The sequence below is a fragment of the Hordeum vulgare genome, chromosome 7H (assembly GCF_904849725.1).
Source record: "Hordeum vulgare subsp. vulgare chromosome 7H, MorexV3_pseudomolecules_assembly, whole genome shotgun sequence".
NCBI classification, from domain to species: domain Eukaryota; kingdom Viridiplantae; phylum Streptophyta; class Magnoliopsida; order Poales; family Poaceae; genus Hordeum; species Hordeum vulgare.
The window spans coordinates 577,017,234-577,038,836 of NC_058524.1; the positions used below are offsets into that span (position 1 = coordinate 577,017,234).

The 21,603-nt window shown below is 47.1% G+C and overlaps 1 protein-coding gene across 1 annotated transcript; it reads right to left on the bottom strand.

Annotated features, from left to right (window-relative positions):
• Window positions 1–17,944: 17,944 nt before the first annotated feature.
• Window positions 17,945–19,384, bottom strand: LOC123411201 (SKP1-like protein 1). The gene is made up of 2 exons (XM_045104144.1): window positions 18,884–19,384; window positions 17,945–18,261 (listed from the first exon to the last, which is right to left on the bottom strand). Exons 1-2 carry the CDS (start codon window positions 19,235–19,237, stop codon window positions 18,088–18,090), a joined length of 528 nt encoding a protein of 175 aa, XP_044960079.1. The 5' UTR covers window positions 19,238–19,384; the 3' UTR covers window positions 17,945–18,087.
• Between the last annotated feature and the right edge of the window lie 2,219 nt (window positions 19,385–21,603).

The window sequence follows — 21,603 nt, forward strand, 5'->3', positions numbered from 1 at the left end:
GCGGCCAACTCCCCTAACTGGGAGGTGTGGTTCGCGGTGCAGCACGAGGAGCAACGTCGTCATGGCGTGCACGAAGTACAGCCAGGAGGCCCTCCGCCACCCCCGCCTATCGTCAACGACGAGGACTAGGAGGCTGAGGCCGGCTACTAGGCGGCGCTCGTAGTTGTTCTCCGCGACAGCGAGGAGGAAGCGCGGTGCAGGGCCGACGAGGATGCGACGTACCAGAACCAGCTCGCGGAGGCCATCGTGCTGTCGGCCGTCGGCGACTGCGTCATGCCACCTCCGCTGAAGCCCGAGCCCACGGAGCTGCGGGAGGTCTACCAGTGGACCGCCGTCGTTCACGAGTTCATCACTGCACCACCCATCTGGCTGGGCACGACACCATAGCAGGAACAAGCCTACCTCGAGCACCGGAGGGCGCAGCACCTGCGGGCGGAGCGCGCCGAAGGCCTTTGGCTGACGGAGCTGGAGAAGGAGGCGGAGGAGGAACGACAGGAGGCGGAGGCGCAGGAGCGTGCCCTTGCTGCTGCGCTGCCACCGCCACCAGCACAGCCCGCACCGACGGGACAGACGACGGAGGCGCAGGAAGCTGCGCTCTGGAACACGGCGTTCCCCTGGGTCGGCCCTGTGCCTACGCTGGTCGACCTCACCGGCCCCGATGACGCCGCCGCCGCCTAGAGCTGCCCTCATAGTTTTAGGTTTTTTATGTTTAATTAATGTAATGCGGACGCGTGGACTCTCGCCGGCCTTCGTGGCCGTCTTTTAATGTTTAATTATACACTTATGTATTTTTTTTCGCACGCCGCCAAAAATGGGTCCAACCAGCGTTGGGCGCATGCGCCGACCCATTTGCGAAAGCGGACGTTCGTGTCCGCCTGGCCGACCCAAACGGACAAAAAACGGAAAAATCGCCGTCCGTTTGAATCGACCCATTGGAGTTGCCCTAAAGATTTCCCTTGTTTCTTCCGGCAAGCAATCAACGACCATCAGAAATAGCATATATATGGTGAAGTGGGCCCACATTTGCTTGTCGAAGGATATGGGACGGTTGGGCATCATTGCTTCCTGTCGTATGGACATGGCCCTCGGGTTTAGGTGGTCCTGGCATATAATCCGAGGGGAGTGTAGCCTCTAGTTGCATCTTATCCAGGAAAAGTACCTTCGGGTCATGTCGTTAGGCTGGTTGTAATGAAAGTATCATAGGTATTATCATGTATGCCAACTAAACAATTTTGATGAGGTAGTGTAGAATTAAATTTAAAAAAAAGATTGAGTAGCATATTATGATACCGTAACATATTAAATGTTGTGCTACTATGTGTCATGCATGATAATAAACGAACTATCTGTGACACTAACATGTGATACTATGCATTATGGATGTAGTATCATACACTAGTATCATGCATATGATACTGGTGTATCATACACTAGTATCTTGCGCTCGAGCGGAGTCTCCCGGTTTTGAAAGTCCATCCACAGGATCAAGCTTCACATCCGATTGGGCTGTCTTTGTTCCATTGACGATGGAGACGTGAGCATGTTTTGGTTGGACTGCTGGGTAGGTGGAGCATGTTTGCCATTTATGTAGAACCGGCCCGTTGCTCGTGGTCGCCACGGCGGTCCAAATTGAGCAGTGAAACATCTTGTTTCATCTCTCATTTGGGACAGTGGAGATGTTGGAATGGTCCATTTTACAGGAGACCATCCAGCCCGTGCTCTCGGGCTACCTAGATTTGTCATCCTCGAGCCTCACTCCCTCTAGATATTTTTTCATAGCGTCGACCTACCACACCTTATGTCAGGCCGACTATTATATGAAACGCGCCTCTCTTGAAGGCACCACTTCCCCTAAAGATCAAAATATTTAGATGATAGTTGTTGAGAAATCGCCTAACATCGCGTACGGACGTGCTTAAAAGAAACAGACCGGGTAATGGGCTATGTCCCTTGCGTGGGGTGCCGAAAATAGGAACTCACGTCCTCTTTTCTTGCACGAGGCCAGAGTGTTGTGGAGCGTCCTTCGGGAAGCGGTAGGCCCAGAGTAGCAGGAATACTCACAAATACTCCACCAAATACACCGTATCTCCTCGTAATCTAATTCTCACAAAGGAATTTACTCATCATATTTTACTCCACCAATCCACTGTATCTCTTAGTTAATCTCATTCTCACAAAAGAATTTACTCACCATAAATTACTCCATCAGTACGAATCTCCTTGTAATATAATTCACCTCGAGACGTTGATTTACACCACGCACAAAACACTTCTATTTCCTCTCACATTCTCCATCTGTAGTATGTAGATATACGCTCTCGTCCTCTCTCTGTCGCAACTAGTTGTCATGCAACAGTGCATACATACATCAGCGAGGCCGGGAGCGCTATGCGGTGGCATCACACTAACTACAATGAAAATAACATAGGGGTAGTAACATATATGCTATCTAAATAGAACATATATGATGTGGTAATTAATTAATGAGAAGAAAGAGAAAGTGATTAACTTAGCTAGTTACTCGTACCATGAGTAACATAACAGTATGAGTAACATAATGCATACCAACACAAGATGAGTCTATAAGCTAATAATGAAAGACTTAACGTTACTATCCACTATAAAGGTAGTAACTTAGACTAGTAACATATGCATGTTACTACTCTATGTTACTTCCCATTATAAATAGTCTCAAGGGTGCATCGAGGTTATGGAAAAATATCTAATGTGATTTAATGTGGTCAAGCCATGAGTGTATACCATGTCGGGAAGCCGGGTAGCAGGACAGGGCCGACGACCAGGCAAAACGTGCATGTTCATGGTTAGAATGTTCTTATTCTGCCCTTCCCACCATAGGATCGACCACATTAAATCACAACAGAGACACACAGAATTGTTTTTGCCAAAGTCATCTATCATACCTTTATTTTCTCCTTCTCTTCATCACGTTACAACTTTCGGTCGGACATATATATAGGCTAGTGCTAGGCACCGGGGGCGTCGGTGCGTCGGCCTAAATTTGGTCCAGTGGTCATGCGGCCGCATGATCTGCCCTCTAATAGTGGTTTGATTAGAGCGTTATTCTTGTCACCATCCACCTCTCACATGCAAAGAATAGAAAAATAGAAAAAAGTCAACCAAGTTCTCAACGTCGCTTGACACATCTCGCCAAGGAAAAAAAGTCCACCTCGCTCACCGCAATTCACGTCTACCGTTAAACTCACCTCCTTGGTCTTGGAGCTCCGATGAAGATGCTACCTGGGGCCATTGTGGCCGGTTGCAGCAATCGCCATGTCCGGTTGTAGCAACGAGCAGGCCTTGTTGCAGCAAGAACTTGTCGTGCCAAGAATGTCGCTCGTGGCCACCGGGAGATGTTGTGGCTGGATGTAGCAAAATATTGTGGCGATTGTAGCACCGCCGATGCTGGTTCCTACAAAAACTCGCCGCACCACCATGTTCCCAACAAAAAAACTTTGGCAACAAACAATTCGTCATCTCCCATGGCAGCAAAAATTTGGTGCTTCCAGCAAAAGCAATCAACGGTTCCAGCAATAAAATCCCATCATGGCTGGTAGTAGCAAAAAATCTATACGGTACCAGCAAAAAAAATACTTGTTCGAGCAAAGAAATCGCCGGTCCCAGCAAAAACGACTCGATATCCATCTGGTTCTATCGCAGATCAAAAGTGGTTGCAGCGGCGTCGACAAGGGATCAAAGTTGTCAGAATCGTGACTGAAGTCTTAGAATCTTACGAACTTACGACCCAAACTCGCCCCTCCGATTCTACGATTTTACTCATAGAATCGAAGTTTCTATGATACGTGCAGTTATGATTCTACGATTCATGATCCTACCAACGGAGCTCCAATCCGATTCAGAATCTCAATTTCCACAACTTTCGAGGGATGCAACTTCACCAGCACTGGATACAACTTTACTGGCAACGGATGCAGCACCACCCCTAGGAAGTCCCAGCACTGTCGTCCATTGGTTGTAGCATCTCTTCCATGGCGTTGCAACACCTCTGTTGTGCGGTTCCAAAACCTCTATCCAATGGTTGCAACATCCCCCCGTCCGTCATTACCCAGTTGAAGCACCGGTGGACGCCATTTCCAGCCTCACAAGTTGCAAAGCATCTGACCTTACCAAGGGGTGAAGACAAGGAGATGTAAGACCATGGATTCCCTGGGTTGCAAGCAACCCATGGAATCCCCTTGCAACACCCCTCTTTGATCTAAAAAATAGAATGAGGAATGTCTCGCATTAGCTCGTCGTTAGCCGTATGAGAAGGAGATGCACTATGGCCGGGAGATAGGAAAGAGATCAGGGCGGTGGCATTTTCTGGAGGAAGGAGAGAGAGCAGAGGTACTGGATCTGAATGAATGGAGAGGGAGAAGATGAGGATGTGCAACGGCGTTAGGATGGGCTCCAGTATGACATCGGAAGTAACGCATGCCAACAGATGCAGGTCAATCACATGTTGCATATGTGATTGACCCAATGTTCGGCCGGATTGTCCATGCGATGGGTGTTCCATATATATACCTAAACCATCGACCTCACACATATGAAGCCAACTCCTACTACTCAAACATAATGGTATGCAGCCCCGGCCACCAGCGCCGCTCCTTGTCCTCCTCTCGCCACGCCGTCGCTGGAGGACGCCGCCGGGTGGAACCTGTGCGGCCGACGGCCGCGGCGGTGTGCTCTCACGCGACGGCTTCCGTCCTGTAGGGAAGCAAGTTGGGTGGTGTGTCAGCATGCGCTGGGGCTCAGGATCCCGACGACCGGTGATAGAACTCGTGTCTTCTCATGGGCGTGGCGGCGACTACCGATGTCGTGGTCGTTTGGGCTGTGTAATCAGGCGTGGCAGCCCAGATCTGACCAGGATCCAGGGAAGCCCCGCGGCAGTTGGCCCTACCCCGACTAGCTGCTGCCGTGGGTGGCCTCACCCCGACTCCTAGGACGTCGTCCCCGTCCACCCCGATTGGATCTGGGGCCTCCCCAGCCGGTTGTGGTGCCCCCTTCCTCCGCCCGGCTCCTGTGTCCTCTGTGTAGCCTGTTGGATCCCTTTGAGAGAGGGATTCGGCTCCTTAGCGGCGCAGTGGAGATCTGGCAGCAAGGCGGTGACGCTAGCCCATGTGCGGCGTCTGTCGACGCGCCGAAGGGAGGCGTGGATGGGTTGACAGGGACGGACGGGCAGTCATGGCTGAAGGTAATGTAAACCTATGGAAATGGTGGGGCCTGCTAGCGTGCTTCAATAAAGGCGACGGTCCTAGTGTTTCTCTTGCGCCAAGACGAAGCTCTGCGTGATACACGAACTTTCTGATCTGGTCGGAGTGGCGGGTTCCGGAAGCCTCCGCCGGCGAACTCCCAAGGCGTGTTATGCCTGGAGATTGCTGGATCGGGTGCAATTCGGTCGTTCCCATTGGTTCTCCATTAAGGAGGGAGCGGCGCAAATCTCTGCTATCTGGTTCCATCAGGAGATATCTTACTCTATGGTAAAATCAGAGGCGGAGAATGTCATGAAATCCAAGATTGGAGGACTAGTACTGGTGATTATAGCCTACGACGCTGAGGAATTTGCTTGGAATTTTGGGATTCGTAGCAGTGGTATGTAAGTCGGGGTGACATCACAAGTGAAGTTCAAGGTCCTACCTTTCAAGATGAAAATCCAAGGTCTGCCTTAATTGGTTGTGCCTAGCAATGGTCTTATTGAAGACATTGCTTTGAGAGCGGGCATTATCTTCAGGGTGAAAATCCAAGATTTACGATTGGGGCGACAACGGTGCTTGTGCATTGTTTCCTTCTTGGAGGCGTCGTTTTTGGAGTACTTGAATATCAGGTGTTGTCTTGTGGTGATTGTGCTGCTGTTGCAAGTACTGAAACTCTATAGCGGGACTTTTATTTTTTAGTTTCTTCTCTTTTTTCTGGTTGTGTGCATCCGTCGTGCCATTAGGGCATTGCGTTGTTGCAGAGGCTCGGTGTAATTGATAACTCCTCGATATTAATATATACTCTTTATAGAAAAAACGGTATGCAGCCCAGCCATTGACCTCACAGCTATACCTAAACCTACTCCTACAATATGAGTGGAATCCTAACCGGACTCAACATGGCCTACACGGTCACACAGAAGTACCAGTACATTTACGTACCCTAACCATACTACTACTCGGACAAGAACGTGGATTTTATCTAACTAGTTGCACGCACAACGCATATCCCATCCACCCATCCGCTATGCATGTCAAATCAGCAAGCGTCCATGACCCACAAAGATGCTTTGCACCCAGCGTACTCTAGTTTTCTTGTGACATTTATTACACGTATGTTAAATGATTTGACTCGAGCTAGCCCCATAATCTGACACAAGGATCTCTCTGTCTCGTCCAATATAGTACAATTCAAATTTAAAACTATTGTATAGCCGATAGGGATAGATAAGGCCTCAATAAATCTTGTCGTGTTCAACTAACCATGGTGCATTATTTACTAGAAAAGTTAATGAGAATATTCTACAAAACTAAGGAAATTAACTATAAATGGGCGTAGCGATCTGTGAATAATCAAAATAAACTCCAAAAAAATATGAGCCATCACAAAGTTTCTCAAAAGTTCTTCTCATGTTTAGGCAAAGTTCTTCCTAGGATATATATGATATTAAAATATCACAAAGAAGGGCTTTACAATGAATATTCGAAGAATTTATTCATATAACTGAAGAACTTCATAATTTTATTAATACTAGCACAAGGGTCCGTGCGTTGCAACGGGGCATACAAAGTTTAGTCCTAATGGTTCGATATTTTGTAAAAGCAAGAAAGGCCATGTGTTACAAGGAATACAAAACAAATAAGCGTGTATTTGGAAACCTGAAAAATAATTTACCAATCGAACAAATTCTATTATCTGGTGGCACAAAGTGAGTGGTGTCAAAGATACACATCAAGCTACAGTGTCGACTAACTTCTATTAAATTTTTGCTGGTGCATTTCCTCGTGAACAGATTTTCTTTACTAACCCTCCTATAAACTTTGTGTAAACTTTCAACTTGATGTCAGCGCCCCTGAACTATCCGCTCCATTGAAAATACAACTTCAGCCAGCTCCATTCTAGGAATAGACGATTTGTAGTTTTTGACTCCTACTTCAATAAGATCATATATGTGATGGTCGTAAGTCCTTCCAAAAGGAGTTTGTTGGCCTCTACTTTGAGTGAGAACCATATAGTCCTACTGCAAAACATAAAAAGTAACAGATGAAGATAAAAAATGAAAAGATCAATATAACAAACATGGAAAACGTTTATAAGTTTTATATTTGTGCTCACAAAGTCGCTATCTAGCTCAAAAAGTCATTTTACTTTTGAGAGTGTCACCGATTTAATCTCTATTTTCTCAAGCAGATAACAATTCCTCGTTGTCGGCAACTATAGAATGGTAAATGTGAATAAAAGTCTGTAGTAACATTTAAGGGAGAAGAACTCCGGGGAATTTTAACCCCCACTCTCAAATGATCTGATGTTATCGTTATTTTGACGTACTTCACAAAATGATCACGCTTCAGGTGAAGATCTGACAGCATGAAGTTCAAAACTACGCTAGTCTTCGTACGATGGAGAATAAGCATCTTCTTGCCATTCTCAACCTGGAATAAAAATTAGAGCAACAGTATCATGTGGGAGCCAGGGAAAGGCACATTCATACTATTTCTAGTTTCTCGACATGGAAGGTTCGAAAGCAACCGTCTTTTCCATTACAACTAAATTAAGATTTACAGATGGTTACTTACAAATCATGGACTATGTGCCAGAAAATCTGGCCAAATCTGGCCCTTTTGTGTGTGACTCGGTTCCTATAAAACAAAATACAATGTTGCAACACACTACTTGAAGTAATATGGGAAATTGCTGAAAGATGTCGTTATGTCAGTCTATGCTTGGCCAGTGTCACAAGACAATAATGCTGAGATACTACCTATGAAAATACCTATACTTCGTTGTGTCCATAACAATAATGACTTGATGCTAGACAGGGTTAGTGTTCTTCTGGCATTATAAACTGAAGGCGAAATTGCAACAACTAAAGAAAGAGACTGAAGATATGAGAAGCTTACGAGCTTGGGGGCATGCTTGAGGACCTCAAACGTGGCGAGCATGGTCATGGGAACCCTGATGCCACCATCTTGATCCTCCAGCAACCTAGGGATGAGGCATCTGGCGAAAGGTTCGTAACTCTACCAAAACTTGAAAAATCCCGAATGGATGCTCGTGTTCGCTGCCATACTTGAAAGATTAGATAAACCACGTAATCATGATCTTGGCTGGGCTCTTGAGATCACATAGAACAGGTTAGCATTAGGTACAGTAGAGCTTACAGGAAAATGAAATAAGATGGCACATCATGCTCAATCAATTTTTTGATTCTCCCCCGAACAAGATACAACCTGCATAGAAGTGAAATCAATACATTTTACTCTTGTTGTGAAGTCCACAAACGAATCTCACATGTATTGAATAGCAAAAAAACAGAAATTTATTTTGTTACTCATGATCACTGATTAAAACTACGGTAGAAAGGATTTAGCGACAACCAAATATGCAGGGTCGCCGTATGTAGAAGTTCGTGGGTGTGGGGGCACTTGAGGTAGGGGTAGGCACACCGGCCAAGTAGGTGGTGGCGGGCGGCAAACTCCATGCAGTGAGGTGCAGTGAGTTAGGGCGGGGCACAGTGAGGCGGAGCGGCGGCAGACGACGCGCGGTGAGGCGTGGCGGCGGTAGGCGGCGCGCAGTGAGGCGGGACGGTGTGCGGCGGCGGATGGTGTCAATAGTGGAGCTCTATTCTGGGGAAAACTTCAACTCCTTGATTTTTAAACACACAATAGTGGAGCTCTATTCTGTTGACAACTTCAATAAACAGTACATCTGTGTAATTAAAGAAAAAACTACATCCGTGATAACAGGCAGGTGGTTCCTAACAAATTCCCAGGGTGGGTAAGCTGTAAACCATTGTTACTATGCTCATGACACAATTCAACATGAAAACTCGGCAATTTGATGTTAGTTAGAACTTAGAAGATGTATATGACATTGTACCTGCCGAAATTAACTTCGGTTCTAGTACCGTTGAAACGAAAGACCAAAATGTATTTCGGGTCAATGAGATACCATCATGCAAAGCCATGAGTGGGAAGACAAATCAGGATGCCGTACCGTCCTGGGTAACGAGGGATAATCGGCGGCGTTGAGGGTGAGGAACCAGTCCCAGTCGGGGTGGAGGCGGAGCAGGACAGCAGCGGCGCGTAACGTGCCGGCGAGGCCCGACGACCCAACGGGTGTCCCCGCGGTAGGCGTGCCCACAAGAGAGACGTTGTCGAAAGAGACAACGGCGGGCGCGGCCGCGGCGACCCCAGCAGCAAGGTCCCGACGCTCGTCGTGGGAGGCGTCGGCAGAGAGGTGGACGAGGAGCCGTAGGAGGCGGTGCCTGTCGCCCCGTGCACCGATGAGGAGGTAGGCGAGGCAGGGGAGCGCGTCCGGGCCGCGGCGGACTCCGGCGGCGGCGCGGGCGGTGGTGAGCCCAGGGAGACGGAGGCGTGTCGGGGAGGAGTAGGCGGAGATGAAGAGGAAGAGGAAGGAGACGGAGACCAGCGAGAGGAAGAGGATCCACCTCCATCTCTCGCCCGAGCCGGTTACCCCTCCCCCGTTGCCGCCTCTCATGCCCCCAATCCCATGGAAGAAGAGGATCCGAAGAGGGCGCCAGATCACATGCACGACACCGGTGGGAAATGGGGCGCCGGCGTGGATCGGCTCGCCGGCGGTGAGTCGCCGACGTCGTCGGGGGTGCTTGGACTTGAGGCCGCGCGAGCATCACTCGCGTCGCACACCTAGTGATTTTCTTTGTTGCGTGTCGGTGGGATTTGTCGGAGAAGTGGCTGGGGACGGCGTGCGGCGGCGGATGGTGTCGTGGTGAGGCGGTCGGCGTGCGGCGGCGGCGGTCGGCGTGGTGGAGGTCGAGATGGGATCGGGGAGGCAGAGTCTTGCTTGTGCGCGTGGGTGAGCTTTTTTTCTCTCGTCCGTACTGTTTGGGTTAAATTACGACGAGGACTGCGGGTTGAATACCCAAGACATCATGGGCTTTTTTGCGAAAATGCCACGACGGACGACAGAAGCGTCAGGAGCTTTATTATTAGGGAAAGATAAATACTTTATTGCTTAGAAAGTCCTGTTTATCTGCCTATAAAGTGCTAATTTATTTAGAAAGTCCTTTTTATCTTCCTCTAAAGTGCTAATTTATTTAGTAGTGCTGGGACTGGAAAAAAGTTCTCTGTTTCTTAAAGGGAAGTGCGGATAGAGGGTCCAAAGAGTCCTCTCATGTCCATGGATTCTACAAAGGTCCTCAATTCTTCCATCAAAGGATCACTCAAGATTACAAGAAAGTACACAGTAATGCCAATTCATTTCCACGAGGAAACCAAAAATTACACAAAACATAAGGCCAGTCACTAGCCGAAAGCTGCAGTAGAGGAATCAAAATAAGATTAATCTATCTTCAGAAGACACAATAACGCACATGACTAGATACATCTCAAAAGATTGAGAAAATAATAGGCTTGTCTAAAAAACAAGGAGATGATTCTCTCCTACCTAGTCAATCTTGTTGGAAGATGGGGAAGAGCTGTCAACCAGCGGCGTGCTTGCCGGAGGAGTGGTGGTGAGGCCTCAATGAATAGATCTCCTCACCACCGATCTGCCCACAATGTGTTGAAATTAGAGATGGACTTTAGGCCCATAAGACAAATTTCAAAAAAAATCTCCTAGGGCCCATGTAGGTGGTGGCATGACAAGGTGGTGGGAAGTTTAGTCCCACCCCGCTAGTGGAGGAGAAGTTGGACCCCTTTATAAGGGTCTCTCTTTCTAATGCTATTGGAGAGTGAGAAGAGAAGGTGCCCTCGTGCACTCCTCCTCCGCCACCTCGTCCCGACGCGTCGTGGGTTGTTACCGACTCGGACGTGGGTTCGGCCCACGTCTCTCCACCCAGTCGCCTTTATAAGCTGGCTATCGCCAATTGGCCGATCGGAGGGTATGATATGTTTGTCTCTCTCCTGTTTCTGTTTGCACTAGTAGTATTGCCTATATGCGTAGATGTTTCTGCTATATGCGTAGTACTTGCTAGTATACTCCGTGATCAGTATGTCATGAACCTAGTCAATGCCATTTTAGTAATTATTTCATGGATTAATCTACTCGAAAAATTACCTATTTACTCAACAATCCAAAAACCTAATTTGTGTAGGAATTTTTTGAGTAATGGTTTTGCTGCTGCACTGAAACCGGATAAGTTTATCGGTACTTTTTTCAAGCGTTGGCAAACGAGAACCACCTTATGGCTCACAGCTATGAACGTGTTCTGGGTAGCCGGTGTCACTCCTACGGAAACTATCACTCCTGAACAGGAGAAGATGTTTAAGGAGGCCACCGTCCTATTCCTTGGAGCAGTCATTAGCGTGATCGGAGATAAGCTGGTTGATGCATATTTACATATGCATGTTGCCAAGGACTTGTGGGAGGCGCTCGAATCTAAATTCGGGGGCCACCGATGCTGGGAGTGAGATGTATGTTATGGAGCAGTTCCATGATTACAAGATGGTTGACAATCATTCTGTATTGGAACAGGCTCATGAGATAATATGCATAGCTAAAGAACTTGAGGTTCTTAAGTGCAATTTGCCGGGCAAGTTTGTCGCGGGCTGTATAATTGCTAAGCTCCCTAATTCCTGGAGGAACTTTGCTACTACTCTAAAACATCAGAGGCGTGAGTTCTCAGTAGAGGACATCATCGGCCATGTGAGTGTTGAGCAGAACTCGAGAGCAAAGGAATCCAATGGAAAATCGGTGGAAAGCTCTTCTGCTGCCAATATGGTACATCAGAGGAACCTCAATTCTCACAAGCCCAAGGGAAAGAATTATGTCCAACAGAATACCGACTTCAAGAAGAAGGGAAAGAAGCCCTTCAAGAAGAATAAGAAGGGAGATGGCTGCTATACTTGTGGTTCAGAGGAACATTGGGCTAACAAATGCCCAAACAAGTACAAGAAGCCGGCGCAGGACTCCGAGTCTGCCAATATGATTGTAGGCAACAATGAAAGTGGTGCATCTGGGTACGGTAATTTACTTACTGTATTTACAGTTTGTCAGTCCACTGATTGGTGGGTGGACACGGGTGCAAATATTCATGTGTGTGATGACTTATCATTGTTCTCTTCTTATCAGGCCACCGGTCGCGGGTCCGTATTGATGGGGAATGGCGCGAGTGCTTCTGTTCTTGGTGTTGGCACAGTCGATCTGAAGGTTACTTCGGGAAGGATCGTGCAGCTGAAGAACGTGCAGCATGTCCCCGCCATCAAGAAGAATCTCGTTAGTGGCTCCCTTCTTTGTAGAGAAGGGTTTAAGTTGGTATTCGAGTCTAATAAAGTAGTAGTTACGAAATATGGACTTTTCGTTGGAAAGGTTATGAATGCGGAGGTCTATTCCGCCTTTCTCTTGCAGATTTTTGTAATAAAGTCGTGAACAATATTCATTCGAGTGTTAATGAATCTGAAGTTTGGCATTCACGTCTTTGTCACATAAGTTTCGTTGTTATGTCGCGGCTAGCAAAACTGAATTTAATCCCAACTTTCACTTTAGCCAAAGGTTCTAAGTGTCATTCATGTGTGCAAGCAAAGCAACCTCGCAAGCCTAATAAGGCTGCAGAGGAGAGACACTTGGCACCATTAGAACTCATACATTCTGATCTTTGCGAGATGAATGGTGTGTTGACTAAAGGTGGAAAGAAATACTTCATGACATTGATAGATGATTCCACTAGATTTTGCTATGTGTATCTGTTAAATACTAAAGATGAGGCTCTACACTACTTTAAAATCTATAAGGCAGAAGTTGAGAATCAACTTGAAAAGAAAATTAAACGAGTCCGGTCTGATCGTGGTGGAGAGTACTTCTCAAACGAATTTGAATCATTTTGTGTGGAACATGGCATTATTCATGAGAGGACGCCTCCCTATTCACCCCAGTCAAACGGGGTTGCCGAGCGGAAAAACCGTACTCTAACTGACTTGGTTAACGCCATGTTAGATACATCGGGTTTATCCAAGGCATGGTGGGGGAGGCTATATTGACCGCGTGTCATGTCCTGAATAAAGTTCCTACAAAAGATAATGAGTCACTCCCTACGAGGAGTGGTCGAAGAGAAGGACGACACTCTCGTAGTTACGTACTTGGGGCTGCTTGGCGAAAGTCAATGTACCGATCCCCAAGAAGCGTAAGCTTGGACCAAAGACCGTGGACTGCGTTAATTTGGGATACACTAAGAATAGCGTAGGCTATAGATTTCTAGTAGTGAAATCTGAGGTACCTGACGTGAAGGTCGGTACAATAATGGAGTCGAGGGATGCTACATTCTTTGAGGATATATTTCCCATGAGAGATATGCAAAGCACTTCTAGACAGGAATCTGAGATAACTCCTGAGCCTGCCATTCCTATGGAATACTATGAACAAACACATGATGAAAATTCTGAGGAGGATGACGAGGAAGCCCGTGGTAGGGGCAAGAGACAAAGGACTGCAAAGACCTTTGGTGATGATTTCTTCGTATACCTCGTGGATGATAATCCCACTTCTATTTCAGAAGCGTATGCTTCTCCAGATGCTGATTACTGGAAAGCTGCGGTCCGTAGCGAGATGGATTCCATCATGGCTAACGGGACATGGGAAATCACTAATCGTCCCTATGGTTGCAAACCATTGGGATGCAAGTGGGTGTTGAAAAAGAAGCTTAGGCCCGATGGTACGATTGAAAAGTACAAGGCTAGGCTTGTGGCCAAGGACTATGCCCAGAAAGAAGAAGAAGATTTCTTCGATACTTATTCACCTGTGGCTAGACTAACCACCATTCGAGTACTACTCTCATTGGCGGCCTCTCATGGTCTTTTCGTTCATCAAATGGACGTTAAGACGGCTTTCCTGAATGGAGAGCTAAATGAGGAAATCTATATGCAACAGCCAGATGGCTTTGTGATAGAAGGTCAGGAAGGAAAGGTGTGTAAGTTGTTGAAATCTTTATATGGTCTGAGACAAGCACCTAAGCAATGGCATGAGAAGTTTAATACAACTCTGACATCTGTTGGCTTCGTTGTTAATGAAGCTGACAAATGTGTATACTATCACCATGGTGGGGGCGAAGGAGTTATATTGTGCTTGTATGTTGATGACATACTGATATTTGGAACCAACCTCAAAGTAATTGAGGAGGTCAAGTCTTCTCTGTCTCAAAACTTTGAGATGAAGGACCTTGGGGTGGCTGATGATATCTTGAACATCAAGCTATTGAGAGATGATGAGGGTGGGATTACACTTCTGCAATCCCACTATGTTGAGAAGATTTTGAGTCGCTTTGGATATTCAGACTGCAAAAATTCTCAAACACCATATGATCCTAGTGTGCTTATTCGAAATTTTAAAGGCACAACCATAGATCAATTGAGATTCTCTCAAATTATCGGTTCGCTTATGTACCTAGCTAGCGCAACGAGGCCTGACATCGCGTTTGCTGTGAGCAAACTTAGCCGGTTTGTTGCAAATCCGGGCGAGGTTCATTGGTGTGCTGTTGAAAGAATTATGCGCTACTTGAAAGGTACTGTCAACCACGGGCTTCACTATACGGGATTCCCGTCGGTACTTGAAGGGTATAGTGATGCGAATTGGATCTCTGATGCTGATGAGATGAAGGCCACCACTGGGTATATGTTTACTCTTGGGGGTCGTGTTGTTTCCTGGAAGTCTTGCAAGCAAACGATCTTAACGAGATCGACAATGGAAGCAGAATTAACAGCATTAGACACATCTGGTGTCGAAGCAGAATTTCTTCGAGATCTTTTGATTGACTTACCTGTGGTTGAGAAGCCGGTTCCGGCTATCCTTATGAACTGCGATAATCAGACGGTTATTGTCAAAGTGAAGAGTTCAAAGGATAATATGAAGTCCAACAAACATATAAGAATGAGATTGAAGTCTGTCAGACGTTTGAGAAACTCTGGAGTGATAGAGTTGGATTACATCCAAACGGCTAAGAATCTGGCAGATCCCTTTACTAAAGGGCTATCACGTGTTGTGATAGATAGTGCATCAAGGGAGATGGGTATGAGACCCACATGAGTTGCCATGGTAGTAACCCAACCTATATGATCGGAGATCCCGTGAAGTAGGACCTGGGAAAACAGGCCAGTGGTGAACTAAGGAGAGTAACTTTACTAACCCACTCCGTTGGAGATGCAATACTCTGGGATACTGTATGGTAGGATGACTACTGTCTTAATGTGTTCTAAAGCTTATATGTAAGCAAGATGCTGTCCTACAGAGCGATCTTTGGAGGAACACACCTATATGAGCTTGACTGCTGGTCACAGTCTATGAGATTTGGGTGATCTCAAGTAAACTCATGAATAGGCCAGGAGTGTGACTAATATGCTCCACCCGAGGGGTCACCTTCGACAGCCTAGTACTAGTAAGACTTGTGGTGAAGCTCCTTTACGCCAAACTGACAATTCAAGGCATAGTCCATTGTTCAGTTGTAAAGGGGTGTAGCTGCTTGCTCTAGGTGAAGCTCAACCTTAACAGGTCTTCACTAAAATGCTGGTATATTAAAACAATGATTGGAACGAGGGAACAAGATGTGCCCTTGAGATCTGGTGGGGGATTGTTGAAATTAGAGATGGGCCTTAGGCCCATAAGACAAATTTCAGAAAAATCTCCTAGGGCCCATGTAGGTGGTGGCATGACAAGGTGGTGGGAAGTTTAGTCCCACCCCGCTAGTGGAGGAGAAATTGGACCCCTTTATAAGGGTCTCTCTTCCACATGCTATTGGAGAGTGAGAAGAGAAGGTGCCCTCGCGCACTCCTCCTCTGCCCGCCTCGCCACGCCACGCCACGCCTCGTCACGACGTGCCGCGCCGCGCCGCGGGAATGAGCCGAGCCGAGCTCATACCTACGCGCTTATTTTTGCCGGTCAGGAACGGAGAATATGTAACAGACACGGCACGATCCGAGACGTCGGATCGTGGGTTGTTACCGACTCGGACGTGGGTTCGGCCCACGTCTCTCCACCTAGCCGCCTTTATAAGCAGGCTATCGCCTACCCTAGCCGTCACGAGAATCAGATAACATCTGCCTCACGCGTTCGTTCCCTTTGCTGCTGCTGCCGCCGGCGACTCCGTCCCATTTACCGCATACACGGTCGACAAGAGAGCAGGCCTGCGAAACCCCGCCTCTCCGGTTCCTGTACGGGAGAGGGGCGATTAGGTTTTTGGGGAGCGATCACGCGACTGCTCGCCTCCGTCCGTCTTCTTCGTCTACGTCCGCGTCGCCCTCGTCATCGCCATGTCTTCACCAAGCGAAGCTGACCGTCTCGTCCGCGAGAAGGCCAAAGCCGAGAAGAAGGCGGCAGAGGATACTGCTGCCGCCACCGCTGCTGCTATGGCCAATTGGCCGATCGGAGGGTATGATATGTTTGTCTCTCTCCTGTTTACGTCTGTACTAGTAGTATTGCCTATATGCGTAGATGTTTCTGCTATATGCGTAGTACTTGCTAGTATACTCCGTGATCAGTATGTCATGAACCTAGTCAATGCCATGTTAGTAATTATTTCATGGATTAATCTACTCGGAAAATTGCCTATTTACTCAACACAATGGTGGTGATGCTGCTACCAGTTATTCGTCGATGCCCAGCGTCACCACAAAAAAGCTTGATATCAATGAGGTAGCCCTGCCTGCTGCATCTTACCTCCAAGGCCATGGATCTCACGATAGAGGATGCAAGCCAAGGATGAAGAGCAGTCGCCTACCGGTGGACAAGCACTGTTCGGGGAGGGAGGAGCATGGGAGGAGGAGTTATCAATCGGTGCATGGCCGTGGTGGGTCGCCGACGATGCACCTGCGATGGGAGGGAGGACGAGAGGGAGAGCGAGGGGATCTGGATTGGGGACACGGGAAGGGATAAGGATGACGAGAGATAGGTACGGGGTATTTGTATTTCATCAACCGTATAACAGGAAAATATGATTTTGGCTAGGGATATGTGGGCTAGGGGGCACACATCCACGTGAAGCAGCGCCGACAGCGATTGGCGTTGCACATAACTGGTTAGGATTAGCCATATTCGCTCGGACACTAGGTGTGGAAGCCAACTCCTACTACTACATCACATAGGACTTTTCTACTTTAAGACTAATCCTAACAATCTCTTTCTAATCTTGACTTTTATTTTATGTGTTGCTTCGATCTTGATGATTGTAGATCATCCTTTGTCGAGTCATTTTGTCGCACCATGATAAGTTAAGTTGATATGCTTCACAGATCGCAACAATCTCTTGTCAATTTAAACTTGAAGAATTTACACATCATCTCAAATATGTCATGGACTACTCAGCCTACTAGAACCTTGTGGGATATACCCTAAACCCTAAATCCTAAACCCTAACCCCTATTTGCCAAGACTTTGGATCATAGCTTGTAAATGACATTGCACAAAGATATCAGCCTATACTGTGATATTTCTTGGGGGTTCTACTGTCAGCAAGTGCACTATTATTTACTTCACCACCTACTTAAAGAATTGTTGGTAGCAAAGAACATCATTTGATAAAAAGGATGCTAACCAAGCCTCTTCTCTTTAAGCAAGACTAATCCAGAATAAGGGTTACAGTAGGCCGGTGACCCTGACGATAGCACTAAGACTGCCTTGGGAATCTCCTCAATCATTGAAGAGTGCCTCGCCCAGACTTCCTCATCCACCCTAGCAAGATACGTATCAGCTCCTTGTGGATCACACCACCCCGTGGACTATGCCGCCCACTCCAACCTCATGTAGAGACAATGACGAATATGTACACGCAAGCATAAACACTGAATATGTTTACTGACACCACTTCATAGACTCCAGTACATCAAATTAAAACATAAAGAGTGCAGCTAAAATGTTGACATGAAAAATAATAATTAAGCGTTCATTCAACGCGACCTGGATGCTCCTCTACTGAAATGCCCACTGGTTCTCCCTACGGATCTTCTCCTCCTCCTCAGGCAAGTAGTCGTTCTTGATGTTGAATAAACTACGGATCTCCTCTGGAGTTTTCCCACTAATCATGTCGGCAACAGTCTGGCAAGTCAGGTCCAACAACTCCTTGATATTGAGGTATCTTGCAGCCTGAGAGGGGGCAAAAAGAACCATAAGGTATTTCAGAAAAGCATTAATTTATAATGGCTTTATAACATGAATAGTTACATAGATTGTCTTGTATTCAAATGTGTTACAAGCTAATAAAACACAAAACAACACATGCATTAATCTATCACGCGAGAGAGAAGCATTACTATATGTAGCATAATCATAAAACCCATATATTGTTATGAGTAGTCTGATGTTTCCGCACGTTAATCATATACGATTTGCTGCCACAATGATAATGCATCTAGTAAGTTCACACTGATCATAATAAAGCTTCCTAGGTTATTCCTAGGTTACGCGTAATAATCATATACACATATCTGTGAAATATAGCAGACCACAAGATGATGCCCTAACATATTTAGCTAGATTTTGTATGGCCGGTCAATGTGTACGTCTCTAATAAAGCACAATCTTTTATAATCAAAATCTAATCTAGTCCAATCGAAACGAGTACCTTGATGGTTTTATGAGGAGTGTGTTTAATATAATATAAATAGTAGCAAGACACCCAAGCCTAATCTAGATCGCGTGCCAAAGGGGAACATCGAGAAAAAGTGGATCTAGAGAAAGAAAATGGTCGAATCAAAGGATATCATACCTGGATGAGGTCGAAGAGGGTGACCTGGTCGACCTTCATGAATTCTGCATCCCAGATCTTGAGGTCCTTGGCTAGAGCAGGGGGATCCACGACGTCAGATGCAACAACACAGGTGGCTCTAGTGGTGTCGTCGGCTTGCTTGGTCGGGATGTGTTTGTTGCAGTACTCGATGACCTTGGAGAGGATCTTGGAGTTGATGCTGGGGATCGAGATGCGTTTGTCGGCACAGTCATCCTCGATCATGTGGCGGAGGGTCTGCGACGCCATGGCGACCGCCTCCTCCACCTCAAACTCCTCGCCGTCGGACGACTTTAGCATGATCATCTTCTTCTCGCATGTCGCTGCAGTTGCCATCACTGTTGGATCCTTGTTGGGGGTGGGTGCGTATGAATTGCAGATGAGGAAAACCCTAGAAACGCGGCGGCGGCAGAGGGGAGGAAAAGATGGGAAATTTGGTTGCTGCGTGTTGGGTTGTGCTAGGGTTTGGGGGGAATTTATTCAGTGAGGCCGGGCAACACGTGATTGAACATCTATCTATCGTACATCACAAGGAAAGAAACAAGTACTTCCAAACCAAATCGAAACAAATTTGGAAATAATTTGTTTGATTTGATCCATGGGAGGAGGGGTTCGAGCACACATTCGACCGTCCGATCTATATCTAGCGCATGCAAGACCAGCGGTGTCACTTTTATAAAAAGAACCCGCCACTCCACTCTTTGCTTTTGAAAAAAAATCCCTCTTTATCTCTCTCGTGCAACCCCATCCTTCCCCAACCTCCTCCAGCCAACTATGGATCTCGATCTAGCATGGTGGGCACCGCACACCATGCGCCCCAACGCCACACATGCCTCCACTCTGTCGTTGTCGCCCACCACCGCCATGACCCACTTCTCCGAGCCATCTCCTCTATGCACTTCCCCGTATCCTTCCACTCTAACCTTTGCAAGTATGTGACCAACATTGTAGTTCCTCGATGCATCGCCAATGTCTTTCTCTGTTCGAGCAGCCCCACCACCCAGCAATGCCACCACCTCCCCTTTCTCCTCCTCGGTAGTGGTAGTGGCTAGAGGAAATGTGGTGGTAGTTGAAGAGAGGAAAGATGGATGCTTCGATTGTTGCAGGGTGGGTTGGGCTTCTGGGGTATTGATTGGGATATTTCATGGGGGCGGATTGGGCAACACGTGTTAGGATAGAGTGCCGTAACTCATAAGGAAGCGACGAGATATAATTATCAACGCAAATTTGGACCCTATAGATGGATTAACCATTGATCAAACTTAAATCATGTGAAATTATTGTACTTGTTGTTTCCTAATTTCTCTTCTGCTTGAGCACTAAAGTTTGTCATACACAATTAAAATTAAGTTCATATATAGGAGAAGATTGTACTTATATGATAAAAAGTACTCATTGGAGATAGCATGGACATGTTAACTATATGATTCCGAGAGAAAATGTGAAGGTAGTTTGTCTCCATCTACCATCAAATATTATACAACAATAATCCCCTTTGGTGGACTAGGGATAAGGAATCCCTAATGAAATAGTGGTGGCAGCGGAAAAAAGGAAAGATGGAAGCTTTGGTGCAAGGTGGTCTGAGTTGGGGGTTCGGGGCATTTATTTTTTGAGGGGGGCAACACATTGATGGATAACTATCGTATTTGTGTCTCCCAAGGACAAGTAAACCGAACCAATTGGACGACATTTGTTACAACCGGAGAGGGAGCATTGGTGTGGATGAACCTCCAACGCCGCACTCCGCCTCCACGGCGCCCTCCCTCCCCGCCCTGCCGCCTCGACCTCTCTGCGGAGCTCTTCGGCGGCGTGGCTGCGGCGTGCGAGGCCGGCAGCGGTCCGGGCTCTCTCGACCGCGGCCGCTGCTGCCCCGTCCTCGCGGCCTGGTTCTTCGCGGCGCATGGACCGCCCTGCCGCCTCGACCTCTCCGCGGAGCTCTTCGGCGGCGTGGTCGTGGCGTGCGAGGCCAGCGGCGGTCCGGGCTCTCTCGACCGCGGCCGCTGCTGCCCCGTCCTCGCGGCCTCGCTCTTCGCGGCGCATGCGTGCACGATGCTGTTCGTCCCGGCGCCGGCGCCGGTGCCTGCGGGCGAGTAGGAATGGCACCCGCAGGGTATGGCTACGGGTGGAGCCTCCCCATACCCTTACCCGTCCCGTCTCAGATTACCCATCACCCTTATCCATACCCGTCAACGGATACAATTTTTTTCCATACCCGTTACCCGATGGGTAGACGGGTATCCGTGGATAAAATTACCCATGTTTGCAAAACATCAATTTAAACAACTTATAGTTATAAACTTTATTGTATCATATAGTTTACAAAGATAGATTATAATTACAACACATTCTTATAAAACAACATCATATAGTCATAAACAATAACACATAGGCATACACTTTCAGTTCACAAATTATTAACATAGTGTAGATTATAGAGATAATTTTGAGTTTAATAGATTTTATATGGGTACATGAGTATATGGGTATGGGTTATATGATCTCATACCCGTACCCGCTCTACCCGATGAGTTTTGGATTTTTCTATTTATATACCCATAGGTAAATTTTTGTCCCATACTCTTACCCTAGTAATGTTTTTACCCGCAGTGTACGTGGATAATGGGTACCCATTACCATCCCTACTAGCGAGTGCATGGACGGAGACGAGAAATAAGACGAACCAAGCGCATCCCAGACCTCAC